Source organism: Oreochromis niloticus, linkage group LG1, assembly GCF_001858045.2.
Source record: "Oreochromis niloticus isolate F11D_XX linkage group LG1, O_niloticus_UMD_NMBU, whole genome shotgun sequence".
Lineage (NCBI taxonomy): Eukaryota > Metazoa > Chordata > Actinopteri > Cichliformes > Cichlidae > Oreochromis > Oreochromis niloticus.
This window is the reverse complement of record NC_031965.2, coordinates 28,119,995-28,139,618: the sequence shown is the minus strand read 5'-3', so window position 1 is coordinate 28,139,618 and position 19,624 is coordinate 28,119,995. Positions and strand designations below refer to the sequence as shown.

The 19,624-nt window shown below is 39.1% G+C and overlaps 1 protein-coding gene across 1 annotated transcript in view; it reads left to right on the top strand.

The window, feature by feature from the left end:
* LOC100696842 (ras-specific guanine nucleotide-releasing factor 1) overlaps positions 1-19,624 on the top strand; it is a 28,834-nt gene that overhangs the window by 6,428 nt on the left and 2,782 nt on the right. The window contains exons 2-26 of the mRNA XM_013268450.3: positions 1-103; positions 2,644-2,791; positions 3,553-3,645; positions 5,396-5,649; positions 5,776-5,855; positions 6,265-6,458; positions 6,705-6,814; positions 7,210-7,328; positions 7,773-7,933; positions 8,169-8,232; positions 9,088-9,230; positions 9,449-9,531; positions 10,227-10,475; positions 13,329-13,702; positions 14,076-14,192; positions 15,896-16,066; positions 16,434-16,540; positions 16,679-16,791; positions 17,255-17,315; positions 17,414-17,520; positions 17,712-17,796; positions 17,895-18,092; positions 19,031-19,110; positions 19,186-19,303; positions 19,465-19,533. The exon at positions 1-103 is cut by the window's left edge and continues 4 nt beyond it. Of these exons, the coding sequence (XP_013123904.1) occupies positions 1-103; positions 2,644-2,791; positions 3,553-3,645; positions 5,396-5,649; positions 5,776-5,855; positions 6,265-6,458; positions 6,705-6,814; positions 7,210-7,328; positions 7,773-7,933; positions 8,169-8,232; positions 9,088-9,230; positions 9,449-9,531; positions 10,227-10,475; positions 13,329-13,702; positions 14,076-14,192; positions 15,896-16,066; positions 16,434-16,540; positions 16,679-16,791; positions 17,255-17,315; positions 17,414-17,520; positions 17,712-17,796; positions 17,895-18,092; positions 19,031-19,110; positions 19,186-19,303; positions 19,465-19,533 (3,401 nt within the window). The remainder of the gene's footprint in view (positions 104-2,643; positions 2,792-3,552; positions 3,646-5,395; positions 5,650-5,775; positions 5,856-6,264; positions 6,459-6,704; positions 6,815-7,209; positions 7,329-7,772; positions 7,934-8,168; positions 8,233-9,087; positions 9,231-9,448; positions 9,532-10,226; positions 10,476-13,328; positions 13,703-14,075; positions 14,193-15,895; positions 16,067-16,433; positions 16,541-16,678; positions 16,792-17,254; positions 17,316-17,413; positions 17,521-17,711; positions 17,797-17,894; positions 18,093-19,030; positions 19,111-19,185; positions 19,304-19,464; positions 19,534-19,624) is intronic.

The window sequence follows — 19,624 nt, the reverse complement described above, 5'->3', positions numbered from 1 at the left end:
ATTTCACTGTCACGTTCAATCATGACAACCAGAAGGCTTTGGAGCTGCGCACAGAGGACGTCAAGGACTGTGATGAGTGGGTGGCTGCCATCACGCAGGCCAGGTAGCTCTCACACATGACCTTTTACCTACAGCTGTTTAGACGAGGATGTTCTGAGGGGTGGAGATCTTGATGAGAACTGTGCTTGTAACATCTACAGTCAATAAAGATGTGAAATTTTATGTTGGAACTTATATAGAGTGTATTTAAAAAAGCATACGAACCTGTATACTTTAAATGGGAAACAGGGGGTCACGTCTATATCTGCAAAATGAATTCAAATTGTAGAGATGTTCAGAAAAACATCCCTTTGTTCTTAATCAAGTGAACATGTTTGCACCATAACCACAATTTAGCAAACTAGGATCCCTTTACTGACAGTGTTTCTACTTGCCAACATAAAAATGGTCAAGTATGTTAACTACTGATATTTGTAAAGTGTACCAGCAGATTGGTTAGGATCCTAACAAGAGTCATTAGTCACGATATTTCCCTGTGTGTACCTGTAAGCCAAATGCCTACTTGATGTGTGTTACTGAGTCCAAAGTATGTTGTTGTTGTTGTTGTTTTTATACTAATATTATGATTATTATTATTATTTTGGCATGCTCAGAGGGTACATAGTAGAGACATAAGAAAGACACATGGCACTAGGAGAGTCTCCGGTTGAAATAACTAGATTAAGTAAAAGCTGAATGTTTTTTTTTTTTTCATTACGGTGTGGTTTCTTGGCCAGGTCTAGAGACTTTTTAGTTAAATAAGGGTTAAATAAATAAAGTAAATAAAATAGAAAGAATCCTGATTTGAAATCCATGGGAAAACTGACAGTGGTACAAAAATTAGTCCCGGTGTTAAAAATTAAAGCAAGAACTTATTTTGGGCCAATTGGGCAATTTTTAACAACTTTTAAATAAGATTTTACAAAGTTGAAATTACAGCTACTTTACATAATGTTGAAAATAACTGTCCCATCTGCAGCTAATCATCAGCTTTAGTAAAGGCTGGCTAGCTATCACGTGTAATTCACTGTGATGAATAAATAAATGACAATTTCAGTTAGTGAAAATCATGTAGACTCAAACATAGGCCTGCTTACTACTAATACTGAACATGAAAAACAGTCTCCACTTATCACTAGCTATTAGTAACAAGTGGAGGCTGTTTGTCTGTAAACTTTTTGCATCAAAGATAGGCTTTTAACATGGAAATCTATAGAAACCGATTTGCGTTTGGAGTCAGTCTCAATTAGATTTTTTTTTTTTTTTTGCAGGAATTATGGTGTTACCTATAATTTTAACATAGGTTGCTGCTTGGTTTTTATTTGATTAAGTGGGCACAGAATGGATTTTTCTCTGTATATCTGATGGAAAATGCAAGTGCCATGAATCAGTGTGTAGCAAACTGTCATTTGGACCCTTTTGGGTTTGTACTGTTGTATGATTGCTTGTTAATTTATAATGTTAAAACAACACAGCGGTCATACTATAATGAGAATGACATATGTATGCATGTATGTTACTTATCTCCTTCTAGATGAGTGGACCAATCTTGTTTAAACTTTGAATAAACATTTCCTAGGGAACTGCGAGTGCCACTTTACCAGTTTTACTGATAATTTACGACATCAATTTAAAGTATTAAGTAAATCAATAAAAACAAAGTGGTTATTAATATTGATTCTTGATTTATGGAGTCCTCACATGTCTAATGAGTGAAATGGCCACTTATGATGCGGGCACAAAAAAGGTTAATGAAAGCCAAATGAAACCATCACTCTAAATGTCAACAGTTTGCAATTCAGTGACAAAAGGTCGACTGATTAGACTCATTGAAGATTAAATTGATTAGTGCACCATCAAGGCAGCAGCACTTACTGTAATACCGTAATAGGTAGCAAGTAAATAAGACTTGTATTTAGGTATCTCAAGTAAATTTTTCAGCAGTTCCTGGCATGTAAATGCCATGTGGCTTGAATATTTCTGAATTACTCTTTATTTATGGTTGGCAATCTACATTGTTAAAGTTAGTTAAATTTGTGTTTTTCAAATTGTGGTGTAGCCCCCTGAAAGTTTAATCAAGTGAAAAGAGGGGAAAATATGGAATTTATTTATGTTGAATAAATAAGATTTTATTTTTGTAGAAAATATAAAAGAGTTTACCAACCTTTATTGCATTAAAACGAGACAAAAACTGTGCTATATGGGACAACGGTTTGGGGGTTTGGAAGTGGGGCATGCCAGAAAACATCTAAAACCCACTCAGTAAAATTTAACTAAAACACCTGCCAAACATTTTTTTTGACAGGACATTTTCAAGGCCAGATTTAGGCAAGCTGAACATAATTGACTGTATTGATTTTAGGCCTTCAATAACATGCATGTGAACAGTTTAATTATTGCTCACACAAAAGCATCCAACATGTGGAGTGCTGTCCTATCAAGTATTTAAAGACCTGGTTGTGTAAGTAAATCCTGCACTCTGTGGTCCGTTTAAGGTCCGTGTTCCAAACATATGCTGATCAGAGGTCTGTCTTTGCTTTGATAAAGCTATGGAGAGCCCCTGAAACATGCGTTAATGAGGTCTTTGCGTGTGTGTCTGTATAGTTACAGGAACCTGGCTACAGAGCATGAGACCCTCATGCAGAAGTATCTTCATCTACTCCAAATAGTGGAGACGGAGAAAACGGTTGCCAAGCAACTTCGACAACAGATAGAGGATGGGGAAATCGAGATAGAGCGACTGAAATCAGAGGTAATTTGCCTTGTAATTTCATGCTAGTAACACAGTACCTGTATATGTGTGATGTGTGTTTACTGGATAGCATACGGAGAGAAGCGATCAAAAACAGGCAGGCTGAGAGGATAAAGTGAGAATGTGGTCACAGGACAAAGGTCATGACCCAGATTCCAAACCACAATGTTCTGAGTTCATGATGAGCTTTGTAGCTTGCAGTGCCCCTGGGATGTCCTTGTTAGAGACTCTGTAATGCTGTTGAGTGTTTTGTATCCTAATTATTCAGTCTAAACTAAATCAAATGCACCTCTCTTTAATGTGCTAATGGCTAGCTTCAGCTGAACCAAATGTTTTCAATATGCATGAATCGGCTTTTGTTGCACATGATACTGGAGTCTGTGGCTGAAAAAGATGATCTACTATCTCACTTTTCACAGTTAAAGAGTGTTCTAGTAATGGTGTTTGTGTTATTTTGTTTAATTTCAGTCTTTTATCAGAAGTTTTGTATTCGCATGCTGTGTATAATGGAAGCAAATGCAACAGATTTGAATGAAATACAAAACTGGTATTTTGATGTGTCTGGTGCAGTTTCTGCGTTTATAATTTCTTTGAGCCAGCTAATGGATAGCCGGACAAAAAGTAATTCAAGAACATGAACTGAGATATTAACAACCATAGTGAAACATATTCCGGAATAAGAGATGATGATGAGTAGAGTTTATCTGGACACATATTATATTCCTCTTACTGAGCCCTGTACTGGTTATGATCAATTTCAGATTGCTGGACTTCTGAAGGACAACGAGAAGATCCAGTCAAATCCAGAGGTGCCCCCCAGTGAGGATGATACAGAGATCAAGAAGATCAAAAAGGTGATCTGTTTCAGTATTGCTCAATTTTAAAGGGGAAGGCCTGACTTTTTTTTTTAATCTTAATGAATTCAGGGAACCTCACACTTGATCATGCTAGATCACTGCAGTCATCAGCTTCTTTTGTCATCAGTTCTACTGAAGCAGCTGCTTGATCTGAATTAAGGCTGGAGAGCTTGGAAAGCTTTGACATGTTAGTTACTGTACAGCTGGAAAAGATGATAACTAATAGTCAGTTGAACATAGTTTGCATAGACATTTTTGACTTGTCTGGTAATATTTGCTAACTATTTTCTAAGTGGTAGAGAAACCGTGAAACTTGTGATGCAAACTCAAGATGGACATTGTTCACCTTCAAAGTAAAAGTTGCATCTTGTAATATATGTTGGTTGCAGTGGTAAGTTTTACTTTGAAAGTGAATGCTCTGCATTTCTGGTTTACAGTACATTTTTCAGAGTTCCAGTGCCACTTGGTGAACAGATGGGACGTGTTTGTGGGCAAGTTGGCATCTTCCATGTAAACTATGTGTAACTGCACAAATCTGCTAGAAACCAAATCAATCATAAAGATTTATTTGGTGCTGCACTCTGTTTGCGACTGATTTCACCTCCAGCCTCAAGCAGACATTTACCACCCAGTTGGGGAATAAACATTCTACCTCACTTACCAGTCTATAGATGTGAACCAGTGCAAAAATTCAACGTCCTCCCACCAGCATTCAGCATCGTAAATAATCTGATCTCAAGCCAGCAGAAGTGGACACAGTAGGCTGCTCTGCTAGCTAGTGATGTCAGTTGAAGTGACCATATTGGACATGTACAATGACAATAAAGATCTATTCTATTCTATTCTATTCTATTCTATTCTATTCTATTCTTTACTCAAGTATTTCTCTCACACAGCTAAGGCTAGCCTAGCAATGTTTAGTAAATTAAGATTATATTTAACGGTTATTGTCTGCTGTTATTTCTTTTTTCTTCTTTTTTCACTCCTCTTACACTTTGAGTGTCTTTTGTTGTTTTCATTAGGTTTGTTTAAAAAACAACAACATGTATACCACTTTTGACAGAAGTGAGTGGAGTCAGGTGGGATACTCTGAGGGGGGTCAGGTCTCTCCTACTTTCAGTGCAGACTTTGCACATTGCCACTGGTGTAGTTCCCTGCCTTCCCTGGTGGAAAGCAACGCCTTTGACTGAGGCAATATTTAATTTGAACTTACCTAATTAATGGACATTTCTAAACTTGCCTTGACTCATGTTTTCTCAGTTTGGGGCAGCACTTACAAGATATAAACTAGATATAGATATATAGATACTGTATAAAGATATATATAGATATATATATAAACTAGACTAAGTGTCAAGTATTTTAGCATTGTGTAAGTTCGGTACAGTTTTTAGCACCTTTTGGTTTCTTTTATACTAAATATACAATTATTTATCTGGCTTTTAATCACAAAAAATGTTTAAGCATCTTTAACGGCAAATTATTAGATCCACTTTTCTGTCTATTTTTTGTGCTGATAGTGTTGTCAGTGTAACAGCTATGAGCAGAAACACCACGACATCACACACAGTCATTTGATTCACTGCATAACTCAAGGTGCTTTATATTATAGGATAAAGACTATAATAATACAGAGAAAACCCCATAAAAAATGCATGGAAGTCATGGAAATCCAATAAAACTCAAATCTCCAAAATTATAAAATAAATATGTTTTTTTTAATGTTTGCTGAATGTTTTTGTCACAGGTCCAAAGTTTCCTGCGAGGATGGATTTGCCGCAGGAAGTGGAAAACTATCATCCAAGACTACATTCGCTCGCCCCACGCTGAAAGCATGAGAAAGAGGAACCAGGTGGTGTTCAGCATGCTGGAAGCCGAAGCCGAATACGTCCAGCAACTCCACATCCTGGTCAACAACTTCCTGCGGCCACTCCGAATGGCCGCCAGCTCCAAGAAACCGCCCATCACCCACGATGATGTCAGCAGCATCTTCCTTAACAGGTGGCTGGTGGTCATACTGTTTGTGAGAGTGGTGTGACTCGGCATGGTGGGAGCTGCCAACATTTATGGACAGCAGAAGGAGAAACAATAGCTCATGACTGCCATTTTGCTTATTTGTTTCATTAGTGAGACCATCATGTTCCTACATCAGATCTTCTACCAGGGCCTGAAGGCCAGGATAGCCAGCTGGCCAACACTGGTGCTAGGTAAGAGGAACGCAATAATACGTTTTTTTTCTAAATTGCAACTAAGAATTTGGTTAAATTTATACATTTTTTCAGATACAACAGAGATTTCTTACAACACAACACGATGAAAGTGTTTTCATCATCGAGAAGCACTGTCATTTTTACGCACATAGTTGAAATCATACCATAAAGGTATGAATTCAACTAAAAATAATGGCTCTACATAGGGTACAACTTCCTTCCTTCCTTGCAAAATATAATAATGATTTATTGTCTGTCGGGTAGGCGACTCAGGGTGAGAGTATAAAAAACATTTTTTGAACATATACAAATACCGAGCACATGACTTCTCCTTCAATGGTACTTTGCATCTGCACTGATTCTTCAGATTTTTATGGTTCATGGAATATTTTGTCTCTTTTTCTAGCTGACCTGTTTGACATTTTACTGCCAATGCTAAACATCTACCAAGAGTTTGTGAGGAACCACCAGTACAGCTTGCAGATTTTGGCTCACTGCAAACAGAACCGGGACTTCGACAAGCTGCTGAAGCAGTACGAGGCCAAGCCTGACTGTGAGGAGAGGACGCTGGAGACCTTCCTCACTTACCCCATGTTTCAGGTAAAATTACAATGTGGATGACTTCACTACTACACATTACTACACGTATTATGATTCAGTGATGTATATATATTTGCTATATGCTAAGGTTAAAATTAATATAAAATACACGAGGCATTAGTGCTGCAACACACTGTGGTGAAATATTTTAAAATGCAATAATGTATTAAATTTGGACTGAAAAGACACATATATCACAAAATCAAACATTTTCAGTCAAACTTATTTAAAGCGCATCTCTTTCAGATTCCTCGTTACATCCTGACTCTTCATGAGTTGCTTGCTCACACTCCCCATGAGCATGTGGAGAGAAACAGTCTGGACTATGCCAAATCAAAACTGGAGGAGCTTTCCAGGTAGAACCATCTATGTAGCTCGACAACACAAACATACTCAGTGGGATCTTTGTCTGATGTAAATCAGAAACTAGTAACCCTGAATTAGTACCTATATTTTAATATATCTTATACTTGGCATAAGGACAGAAAACAGAGCTATAATAGCCAGTGACTCATCCAATTGACGCAAAGTACCAAAAATATAACACAGTCAGACACAAATGTCAGACAGTGTCTATCATTTCTAACAGTTTTAATTGATTTTGTGGTCACTCTTCTCATTTCACGTAGTAGAACAGTGGAGCAAATTCACTATAAGAGTTGATGAATTCTGTAGAAACAAAAAAATATAAAAGAACATACGGCTTTAATTGAGAAGTACCTGAAATCATTAGTATTTGTTGTCCTTTCAGAATCATGCATGATGAGGTAAGCGAGACGGAGAACATCAGGAAGAATCTAGCCATTGAGCGGATGATTGTGGAAGGTTGTGAAGTGCTTCTTGATACCAGCCAGACCTTTGTTAGACAAGGTAAAGAAAACGTTTTCTTGTTTTGTTCCTATATTACAAGGTTTGCAGTTATGGTCAACAAATAAAAGCAAACTTGAAACTAAGTTTTTATGGTGCAAAAAAAGAGAAATCAACACCTCACTAAGTGTAAAAGTTGCTGGTGTATTCAAGCATGGGTGTTTCTTTTATTAGTTTAGGATGCTAATAAAATCCTTGATGAACTGATGACACAAATAATGCCTATTATACACTTTTTGCACCAAAATGTATAGACATTGTTTTTTTGTTTTTGTTTTTTTGTTTTTTCAATTAAAATTATGTAGTTAAATTATGTATTTAATTTTTTCTTCTTTTATGGCCAGTTTTCAGATTATGTATGAAAAGAGAGCATATTCAATATTTGCTTATGTGTTTTTCTTGTACCTGTGTGTGTGTGTTTTTGTGCTTCTGTGCACGACTCCATAGGTTCTCTGATCCAGGTGCCAATGAGCGAGAAAGGGAAGATCACACGAGGCCGGCTTGGCTCTTTGTCTCTGAAGAAGGAAGGAGAGAGACAGTGTTTCCTCTTCTCCAAACATCTTATCATCTGCACCCGAGGCTCCGGAGGAAAACTTCACATCACTAAAGTACGGCAGGATTGACCTAAAGTAGGCCAAGTAGTAGAAAAACAGTAAAAATTCACTCTACATGAGTGTAGGGTACAGTTATGAAACACTTCACCTATTTTGTTTATAAATGTATAATCAGTGTTATACATTGTTATACTGTTAAGTATTTTATCATTAAAGGATGGGCTTGATGATGATCTGTTAGCTGGCAGCATGGTGAATGTGACCTTGTGACCTTTCATGCCTCTTACAGAATGGAGTGGTGTCTCTCATAGACTGCACTCTGATTGAGGAGCCGGAGGGGACTGATGATGAGTGTGAGTTGTTATATGTAGTGGATTCAAATGTTTTCTTAATAAATACATACATCTAGAAGCTGCAGAGTGTTTACTGTACGAAGAGCTTGAAAAATGAAGTGATACCACTTTTCTATTTGGCATCGTCATACAGGCGTAACAATCTAACAAACACGGGGCTGTAACAGTTAGTGAATCACCCTTAAACCGGACGAAGAATGTTTCCCACTTTACCAACTAAATTTTCACAGTTACCAACCAGAATGTGGTGTTTGTAGGGTGTGGCTGGATTAAATGCTCTGCATATAAAACATATTATCTCTACAGAAAGTGTTTTTGCATGATTTCCACCTTTTCCTCTTCACCCCCACATTACTGGAGGTGTCAGAAAAACATGTTGTTTTTTTTAATTTACTGCTATTAAAGTTAGCCAAAACAATTGTGAGTAATTCATCTTACAATTGTTGATTGACTGATATTTGTTCCAAATGATTTAATCAAGGTAATAACCCCAATGGATAAAGCAAAGATTATTGCACTATTGTGCTTCAAGACCCACTTTTCAGATAAGATCATATAATAATGACATTTGTATTTGTGTTTAACTCAAAACTCATTGCAGTAAATTTTGCTCAGTATTTGCAAAATAAAACATTACCGCTGCGTTGCTGTATTGCAAGTTTAATTATTGACTTTACTGTGGAAAGATTTAGGAATATAAAATCAATATAAAATATAAGCATAACGTATGCAGAAAAATAATGTGAACAAACTGAAACAAAAATAAATAAAACAGTAGCTGATCTATTCTAAAGTGTAGCATATTGTTTTCTTTCCTATTTAGAATTTTTATTTTATTTTATTTTTGCCTTTCAGCCAAAGGGGAGCGCAGTGGTCAGGACACAGAACACCTGGACTTTAAATTGATGGTGGAACCCAAAGACGTCCAGCCTTACACCGTGATCCTTGTGGCTTCTTCCCGACTGGAGAAGTCAGCGTGGACAAGTGATATCAGTCAGGTATGTCTCGCCGCTTATGTTAAGAGATTTGATTTCACGTTTTTTGTTGCTGCAGCTTTAAAAAACACTTCTCAAACTCTGTTAATCCACAGATTTTGTCAGTCATCTTGTAATGAAGTGGTAACCAAATGATAAATAATCTCAATATACAAATTCGATTGGGAATAGGCAAGATTTTAGTTACTGTTTTAAGCTTCTTTCTGCTTTCTGCCTTACAGTGCATTGACAACATCCGCTGCAATGGCCTGATGATGAATGCCTTTGAGGAAAACAGCAAAGTCTCTGTGCCACAGATGATCAAGTGAGACTTGGACACACTGTAGCAATAGTAAAGCACATACAAAGTATGTTCAAAAGGCTGCATAAAAATCTCAGATGTTTGCACATGCACATGCTCATACTTACAGGCTCATAATGTAGCCTAATGCTAACATTAGCCCTAAAAATGTATAGGGCTTCTGTGTTAATATTCACGCAGTAGAAAACTGACTTCAAAAGGTGACTAAAAATGGTGAGTATAAAAAAAGTGAGATTGGTTTATAAAGCTGATAATCAGTCCAGAAATGCCACCTAAAGATGAGCAAAAATCTAACATTCACAGGCTGCAAACGCAGGATCACAGAAAACTCATGGGAGGAAAACATGGAGTACAAAGACAATCACACTATTTATACACTGGAGACTAATTGGGAATCGGAAATAGAGGAATGAGACATGGTAAAAAGCGATTAAGACATTCAGACAGAGAGGAAGTAAAACCCAGAATGTGACACCAGAGAAAACAAAGTCAAAGAAAAACAGGAAACAACCTTATAGTCAACTACCTAACACAGATCAAGAAGAACACAGAGGCAAACATGAGAAATAATAAACTTAATGCAAAAACTGAAAGAAGATATAGACCAAGAATTCATGGCCACTAAAGGGCATTTAATTGGTGTAACTGGAGCTACATCTCTATATAACTTTATTAACCTCACTTTTAATCCAATACAGGTCAGACACCAGTTTGTACTGTGATGACGTCGACATTCGCTTCAGCAAGATGATGAACTCCTGCAAGGTGCTGCAGATCCGCTATGCCAGTGTGGAGCGCTTGTTGGAGAGGCTGACCGACCTGCGCTTCCTCTCCATCGACTTCTTGAACACTTTCCTCCACTCTTACCGTGTCTTCACCAGCGCTGATGTAGTACTGGACAAGCTCATTACCATCTACAAGAAGCCCATCAGTGCCATCCCTGCACGGTAAGTGAAATGATTCCAGGAGGTTTAATGAGGGATTTTATGAGTTCCCTGGTATAAACATTTTCACACTAACTGCATTTTAGTTGCTGGCCAAAGCCTTATTTCATCAGTTCTGAGCTTTTAATGCCAACCTTTTTATACCAAGTTGCATTTGAGATATTTCTTAGTTTGCATTGAAGTACAACCCCAATTCCAAAAACGTTGCAATGATTTACATATTTCATAAACCCATATTGTAGTCAGAGTAGAACATAGAAAACATATCAGATGTTTAAACTGAGATATTTAACTATTTCATGACAAACAATGGTTCCTTTTGAATTTTATAGGAGTAATACCTCAACAAAACGGGGTCACTGGCCATCTTTATCACTTTGTAGCGTCCCCTCTCCTTTTAACAACAGCTGGATGAACATTTTGCCTCTTTAAGGCATCTTGACTTTGCATATCTCATCATCTGCAGTACATAATATCATCAAAAGATTCAGAGAATCTGCAGAAGTTGCTGTGTGAAAGGGATGAGGCTCGAAATCCATATTGGATGCCTATGACCTCAGGAGACACTACACTGAAAACAGGTGTAATTCTGTCATGCTCAAAAACACTTCCGGTGTTTCAGTGAACACAGTTCACCATGCCAGCCATAAATGCAGGTTAAAGCTCTGTCAGGCAAAAAATATGCGATATGTGAACATGATCCATAAATTCTGTTGTCTTCTCAGAGCCAAAGCACATTTAAAATAGACTGAAACAAAGTTGAAAAGTGTTCTGTGCTCAGTAAAATCACAATTTGGAATTTTTAAAAAAAAACATGGATGCTAAGTCCTAGAGGGACCATCCGGCTTATTATCAGCACTTAGTTAAAAAACCTGCCCCTGCCTAGAGGTATTGGTAGCATGCATCTGTAAAGTCACCATCAGTGCTGAAAAGTATAAGTGCAGCTAGGAAACATTATAGCTCAGCCCAGCGAGACGCTATTACATGTTTACATGTTTTTCTCAACATGGGTAAATGCATACTTTCTTCATCATCAGTACATGACACCGATCAGTCTCATTAACAGTCTTTTGTTCTCATTTCCTTGCAACGAGACATTTCTACTGAAATTTTCAGATATTGTTTTTGGTGCTTAAAGCAACACAAAGCGAGCTCCATTTTCTTCCATTATATTCAAGAGAAGGAAAACATCTCTACAGATAACAAACTGGGTAACTCACACCAAAACACTCTAGCTGGATAAATAGTTTACTTTATTTTACTGGTTTGATTAATTCGACTTTTGTGTAGCAGAAACTGTGATTAGGTTGTTTCTAAGTAAGACATTCACATGAGTTGTGTCTATGTTCTTGTCTCTCCACATTCACTGTCAGCTTACTTAGCAGGGTGAAAGGGCTTTTTACATTAAACCCTTAGGAGAACCTCACTGCAAGGTCGATCCCTGTGACAAATGCAAAAAACGAACAAGGTTTGACATTTCCAGACATTTTTTTTTTCGCGAGAATGCAGCAACATTGCAGTAATGGTGCAGTGAAGAGACGGCACTTCCCCAGTGTCAGAATTAGTCTCTCACATGGAGTGCCTGTAAGTCGCCCATCACATCCTGCCCAGGTGAGAGGGGACTGGGGAGGAGGCAAGCGAGAGGTCACACCAAGACTTCTTCTGACCGCCATCACAGTTAATTGAGTCCTGCATCCACCCACCTTCTCCTGACTCCTCCTCTTCTTTCTCCTGCCCTTTTTTTCTCATTCTCTCACTTTTATCTTTCTTTCCAGAAGTCTGACCATCCCTCTCTTCGCTGCGCTGTCACCATAGCAACCCTTTACTCTGCTGCAGGACCCCACCCTCTCGTTCTCTCCTCGTCTTCTCCCTCCCTCTCTCCCTTTCTCCCATCATCTGCAGCGGCTCTACGGTATTAAATATTGATGGTGGTGTTTTGCACCCAGACCCTACTCTCCTCGTCCTTCTTCCTTTTTGTCACACTCCTCTCTAATCTCTTACTTAAATATCTCCTCTTGTTTTTCTTCTATCCTGCTTTACTTGCTTTTCTCTCTTGAATCTCCACTTTGCCTTTTGCCTTTATTTTCTTCCTGCCTCCTGTTTCTGTACTTCTGCCCCTCTCCTGTCTTAGTGCTCCCAGCCTTCATCATTCCAATCTATGCTCCTTGCTCATCTCTTTAAATTACTGTTTTATTTTTCTTGTAATTTTAGGCAAGGAGACACAACATGGCTGCAGCTAACACCATACAGGGCTGGAGGCTTCCCATTCGCCCACTCTCAGCCACCAGCCTTTGCTGTGGTGGAATCCATATCCACTATGTTGCTCGACTCGCCCCCTCCCTCTCTGTATCTCTGTTTTTGCCACTGCTATTTTTTTTTTTTTTTTGCGGTGTACCTCTATCTCTTTCTCCAACTTTCCCCACTATCTGGCTCCTCGTTTCTCTCTCTCTCCATGCCTCTGTGGGCCTCCCCTGGGCTGGTTGCTGTTGGCAGCACCCGTGCCTCCCACACTGTCACTTGACATGCTATTTATAGGCCTTCAGAGGGGGTGGCTCTCAGTGCAAGGAGGATGCTGTCTTAAACAATGTAGCTTAAATAAAAGAGTCAGGAGCTCCCAAAGAGCCTTCTGGTTAACGTGTTCCCTCACTGCTTCTGTGTACAGACACGGAGTGCACCATGCATCCCCCCCTTATTAACATTTCTCCTCTTTCCTATAGTTCCTAGTCACACTGTGGGAATTTTCCCCTCCACAAATTCAAAAAGTTACTCTTTAGCAGTGAAAAATGTTCTTTTTACCCCTCATTTTTCACACATGCCTCCTTTTTCTCTTCTCTTTCACCCTTTCCTCTCCTGTAGCTCTTTGGAGCTTTTCTTTGCCAGCAGTCAGAACAGTAAACTCCTCTACGGCGAGCCACCCACATCGCCACGTGCCAGCCGCAAGTTCTCCTCTCCTCCTCCACTCTCCATCACCAAGTCATCCTCTCCCAACCGCCGCCGCAAACTTTCACTCAACATCCCCATCATCACGGGTGGCAAAGCCCTGGACTTGGCTGCACTCAGCTGTTCTCCCAATGGCTATGCAAGCATGCACTCCACCATGTCACCCTTCAGTAAGACCACCCTCGACATCAACAAGCTCTACGTCTCTAGCACCATGGCCAGCAAAATCTCTGACGAGGGAGAACCCAAAGCCGAAGGCAAAGCTGAAGAGTCTGTCGCCAACAAGCAAGGTCAGAGCCTCTGTCCGAGGGAGTAATGTAGAAATAATTTTTTTTTAAAAGCCTATTTAAGACCTTTTCCTTTGTGACAAAGCAGTAAAAGATCAGCCAAGTTTTGTAAAACTTAAATGTGATTCATTTTTGTATTTATTTTTTTGTCAAATGTTGATTATCTTTTGGCACTTAGGGCACCACAAAATGAGATGCAACTGGTCCCATTATATTTAAGAGAGTGCAAACATCTGTATGAGCAGTATCTCCAAATAAACTCCAGTCTAAACAAAGTCTATTTTGGGGTGAACTGCCTCCTATGACTGTAAATTTCTAGCAGTCTTCTTCTATGTTGCCTTTTTTTTCTCAATGGTGAGTTACTCTGTCTGTTCAGATCTGTCTGTAAGAGAGGAGTGCGATGAAGACCCAAGTCAGAGTGACGACGCAGAAGCAGAAATGTCACCTCCTAAGTCACCATCAACGCCCAAGAACGTCAAGGCAAAAAACTCTGGTAGAGTACAGTAATTCTTTTGCAAATCTTGCTGAAGCTGTTTAAGCTTGTATGTCCGAGGCTTGTTGAAGAGTGTCTGGTGATCTACTCTTATATTCACACCCACCAGTTAAAAAGACAAATGAGCTGGCAGATTGTACGAGCTGGCAAATTTGAGCAGCTTACTGAATAGTGTTACTGACAGTGGAGTGTCTTGGCATAAAAAAGGATAAAATAAAATCAATAATAATGCATAATGTCAGTAGAAAAAAAAATCCACAGGCCTACTGTTCATATGCTTCATCCTCCATAAAATGTACAAAAATGGAATCAAAGGAGGATTTGCCTAGTGTAATTGCACTGGAGACATAACAGAAGTAATACAGGCCAGGTTTCGCATTAGACGTTATATTTCCTGACTTTTTAAGAGTTGGGAGGGCTAAAAATGGAAATGCACTTCATTTCTAACATGTTAAAGTTATGACTCTTGTATTTTCATCAGAAGAAAAACAAAGCTATAGCCAGAAGCTGGTTGGCTTAGCTGAGACAGTGTGTAAATTTAACATTAATCTTCTTTTTGTAATCTTTGCAAAAAAGAGAGTTACATGCCTGCCAGGAAATAGCCAAACACAACAACGTGAGAAGATGTTATCAATTCATGAATTTTGAAACAACACTTAGGCAGTTTTTTGTTGTTTTGTTGGTTTTTCTTTTGTTGTTTCTATGCCTGTGCTCATTCTGCGATGAACTAAAAGTCACTGGCTGTAGCTTCAGAATTTTTTGTAGAGAGAATACGAGAGTGGAATTAATCTCCTCATCTGTCAGTAAAAATGTGCGTCAAATTATTTCTTTATTGCTTATGAAATGCTTAACTTTGCTTCTTCTCGGTTTGTGTCACCGATATGAAACTGTTCAAATGTTACCAAAAAAAAATGTTAAGATAGCTTTCATTATTGCTTCCCATTTCATAGTTTGGGTTTGTCAATGTTTAAAAATGTGAAGTCAGAATCAAAGTCAGCATGAAATATTTTTACCACCCAGCACAGTCAAGTTGTGTGAGACGTGTTTAAAGGCTGAGATGAGACGAGCAGGTAAATAAATATAGCCACAGCGGATTTATATCAAACTTTTTTTTTTTCGGGAAATGATAAGCGTAGCAATTGCCAAATAAGGTCTTGGTAAAAACCACCCACAGCCTCGTGGCCCTCCCCGTAGAAGGAGCATCCACCCCATAGGTAGTCAGGCGCAATTCATCCCCAGTGTGTTCTCTTCCCACGGTGCTGGATACAAGGGAAGCCAGTGCCTCGTGTGAGTAGGTGGAAGGAAACCTTGTACCTTAGCAACGATGTGCGTGTTCTTCTATACCGCCCCCGGCTGAATGGGGGAGGGCAGGGAGGAAGGGAGGGAGTGAAGGAAGGAGGCAGAGAGGCAGACACAGTGGAGTGTACAATGTAACTGCAACAAGCTGCATGATGCATTGTGCTGGGTCTGTTTTAGCTCTCTGTTGCCCTCCAATGGTCAACAACTTAGTTTGATTATGCACATGCAGTACTGTGTGTACAGCATAAACAAGTTACCTTTCAGCCTAATCTTTAAGAAGCTCAGAAAGGTACACTGAAAGTGTTTTTGTAATGGTTGTCTTCCAGAGGAGGTGTCCTTCAACTCTTTTATGTCAATATTGAAGTATGAATTCAAATGAAATCCATTTGTGTTCTTGTCTGCAGAGTTTTCTCTGTTTTCCTTCAACAATGGCATGGTGGTGTCATCTTGCCGGGAGCTGGACAACAACAGGAGTGCTCTTTCTGCTGCCTCAGCCTTTGCCATTGCTACCGCTGGTGCCAATGAAGGCACACCAACCAAGGAGAAGTATCGTCGTATGTCCCTTGCCAGCACAGGTCAGTTACAAAGCTACTACCTCTGTTTACTCCTAGAGACACCTGTTGGCTACCTGGAAGCTTCCTTTGTTCTCTGCTGATGATCTGCTGGAGCCTGCTCATTGAAACAGTCTCAAATCTAGTAATCTAGCCATACTGGATTAGGAATCCATGCTTGTGTTTAAATATTTTTTAGATTTAACAGAGATCAGTAAATCAGTATAATCAAGGTAGTGTCTTCCTCACTAGGGTGCACCCAGACATGTCAGACAACAATAACAGCCCCTGGTGATTTTAGGGAAAAGATCATAAAATATTGATGGTTTGTAACACAAGTTTGTGCTTTAGAAGTTCACTTTTTATGTTACTTTGTTAAACCTGGTTCCAGGTTTCCCTACAGACCAGAGAAATGGGGACAAAGAGTTTGTTATCAGAAGAGCTGCCACAAACCGAGTCCTGAATGTGCTGCGTCACTGGGTCTCCAAACATTCGCAGGTGCAGTCCCCTTTTCTTTCTTTTTTCTTTTTCTTGTTTGTTTCTGTCTTTCTGTGCCCTCACAGGATTAAAAAAAGCAAAAAAAAACTCATAACACTTCAGTAATGACACTGTTGTTGTTCATTTGTGGATCCTCAGGACTTTGAGCTGAACACAGAGTTGAAGATGCGAGTAATCGGCTTCCTGGAGGAGGTGATGCATGACCCAGAGCTGCTTACACAGGAAAGAAAGGCAGCTGCCAACATTATCAGGTTGGTTTTCTGTTATCATTGCTTGATTGCTCTTACCGTCATGTATGACACAACTGTTTGTGAGCACCCAGTGGAAAGAAGAAGCTTTCCGCAAGTGAATTTATCAAGACAAAAACTCTTTTTATGTAGTAACAACAGGAACTGGAGATACAATCCATCAGCCCAGAACTCGGCCTAAATTTTTAACTTTTTTTTGCTGAGCATCAACCCCAGAAAAATGATCTGTTCCTCTGTGAAACACAGACTAGACTTTTAAATGGGTGCAACATCACAAAACAGGAGCTATCTAAAGCACCTGTCCCTATAAAGTATTTGTGCAAAGTACTATGAAGCCAAATCAAAAAGGAACAAAAACGAGAAATTAATAGCTCCTTGAGTGGGATTTTTATATCAATGTTATAGAATTGTTTGGAAAAAAACATGTATCAAAGATCATATAACAGCTATGTCTTCTTCTGTGTAGAACTCTAACCCAGGAGGATCCTGGAGACAACCAGGTTACCCTTGAAGAGATCACACAAATGGTGAGAAAAGACCACAAAAAAGCCTTTTCAGAATAAAACCCTTCTTTTTCTTTGCTTTAGTTGTGGTAATAATTTTTTCTGCTTGTCGTTGTGGTCAGGCCATGGAGGACTCTAAGACTGAACCATTTGAGAGCCATTCAGCCTTGGAGATAGCTGAGCAACTCACACTGCTGGACCACCTGGTCTTCAAGGCCATCCCATATGAGTGAGTACACAGACATACAGTGTACACACATACAGTCACACACTCAGGTGGGTATACAAGCACACAAACAAACATAAACAGATAAAAAATTGTAGAGGTTAGAGTGGGAGGATAGAGAGATGGACACACATGAAATGTTGAAATATTTTTTAATATTTGTTCATTCTGTGTAAACATTTTGTTTTGTACAGGGAGTTCTTCGGTCAGGGCTGGATGAAGAACGACAAGAATGAGAGAACTCCTTACATAATGACGACTACCAAGCATTTTAATGATGTAAGTATTAATCTAAAGATGATTAGATAGATATCTTAGGGCAAGACACGGAACATTTGTAGATATTATCAATGTGTATTTGTTTCTTTTCTTGCTAGATCAGTAACAAGATTGCCACAGAGATCCTGCAATGGGATGATGTCAACATGCGAGTGGCCGTGATTGAGAAATGGGTGGCAGTGGCCGACATCTGCCGCTGCCTCCACAACTACAATGCTGTGCTGGAGATCACATCATCTCTCAATCGCAGCTCCATCTTTCGCCTCAAGAAGACCTGGCTCAAAGTTTCCAAGCAGGTATTAGAAACTCATATGATCTGTCATAATTGGGGTGCATCAGGAGGTCGAGCAGGGCATCTATTAATTTGAAGGCTGGTGGTACGATCCCTGGCTGCTCCAGTCAGCGTACCAAATATCCTTGGGCAAGATACTAACCCAAAGTTGCTCTCCCATGCATCCATCAGAGTATGAATGTGTGTGACTGTTAGATAAAAAGTACTTACACAGAAAAAGGTAAGAAAAAAGTTGCGATTACCTTCATAGAATAAATATTTTAACTGACATTTTCTCTTGTTATATTTCCAATTGTCACATTGTACATGCTTATAGTGCATTGAGGTAAACAGGCACACAAATTCTGTTGGATTCTGGTTCTGTTGGATTATTGTTGGGGGTTTTTTTTAATGTGGGGCGAGTTGTAAATGTTTTAAAATGGTGGTATCTTCTAGAGTCCTGAGTGTAAAAGCAGAATGGTTCAGTCCAATTAGTGGAATATTCTGTGAGGTTATTTAAATCTGTCTGTTCCATTCAGTCAAAAAGGCTGTAGGATGGTGATGTGGAAGGTGTTTTGGATGACGGTGTGCATAAATATACTCCTGAAAGGTCATCTTGACTCTTTGGTTCTTACGTTGGATGTCTCCCTCCATGGTTGCTCGACCAAGCTGACACAGGCCATTTACCATAAATGAAATAAAACATCCTAATTAGTCAGAGATACTTAGCATGCACACAGTTCACGAATGCAATCAGCATTTCTAGCAGTTTCAGTATGTTGTCTTGATGAAACAATGACTTTTTTTTAAGTTGAACGAAATGAATGAAAGTCAGGATGCTCTAAGAGAGTCCACTAATGGTAATTTCAAACAATCCTGTCATTGTCTTCTTCAGTTACTAAAGATTCAGATTACATTTCGAGATTGTGGTAGTAACATTTTAACCCCTAATCTATTTTCTAGACAAAGACTGTGATTGACAAGCTACAGAAGCTGGTGTCATCAGAAGGCAGATTCAAAAACCTGAGAGAAGCTCTGAAGAAGTAAGTAAACCAACTTTTTACTTTTTTAAAACCCTTTTGTGTTAACTGGCTCTCTGACCTGCCTGGTGTCTTCAGCTGTGACCCCCCATGTGTCCCCTACCTGGGAATGTACCTGACTGACTTGGCCTTCATTGAGGAGGGAACACCCAACTACACTGAAGACAACCTTGTCAACTTCTCCAAGATGAGAATGGTACAGAACATCTAACTTTAACCTTGTGCTGTTGTGTAAGGTGTTTTTCACATGCTTGTGATCCATGCAATAAGTGTAGCATTTCTTCATCTATTTATTCTTTATGGGACTTAGTGGTGGACACGTTTGACTTTTATGTGATTTTCTGTAATTTTCTGCAGATATCTCACATTATCAGAGAGATACGACAATTTCAGCAAACAGCTTACAAGATTGATTATCAACCAAAGGTGAAGTTACTGTTCATCTGTATTGTTTTGCAGCTTTCTGTTTCTTGTCTGGATTTGTCAAGTATTGCTATATGAGGTGTGCTCAAAAAGG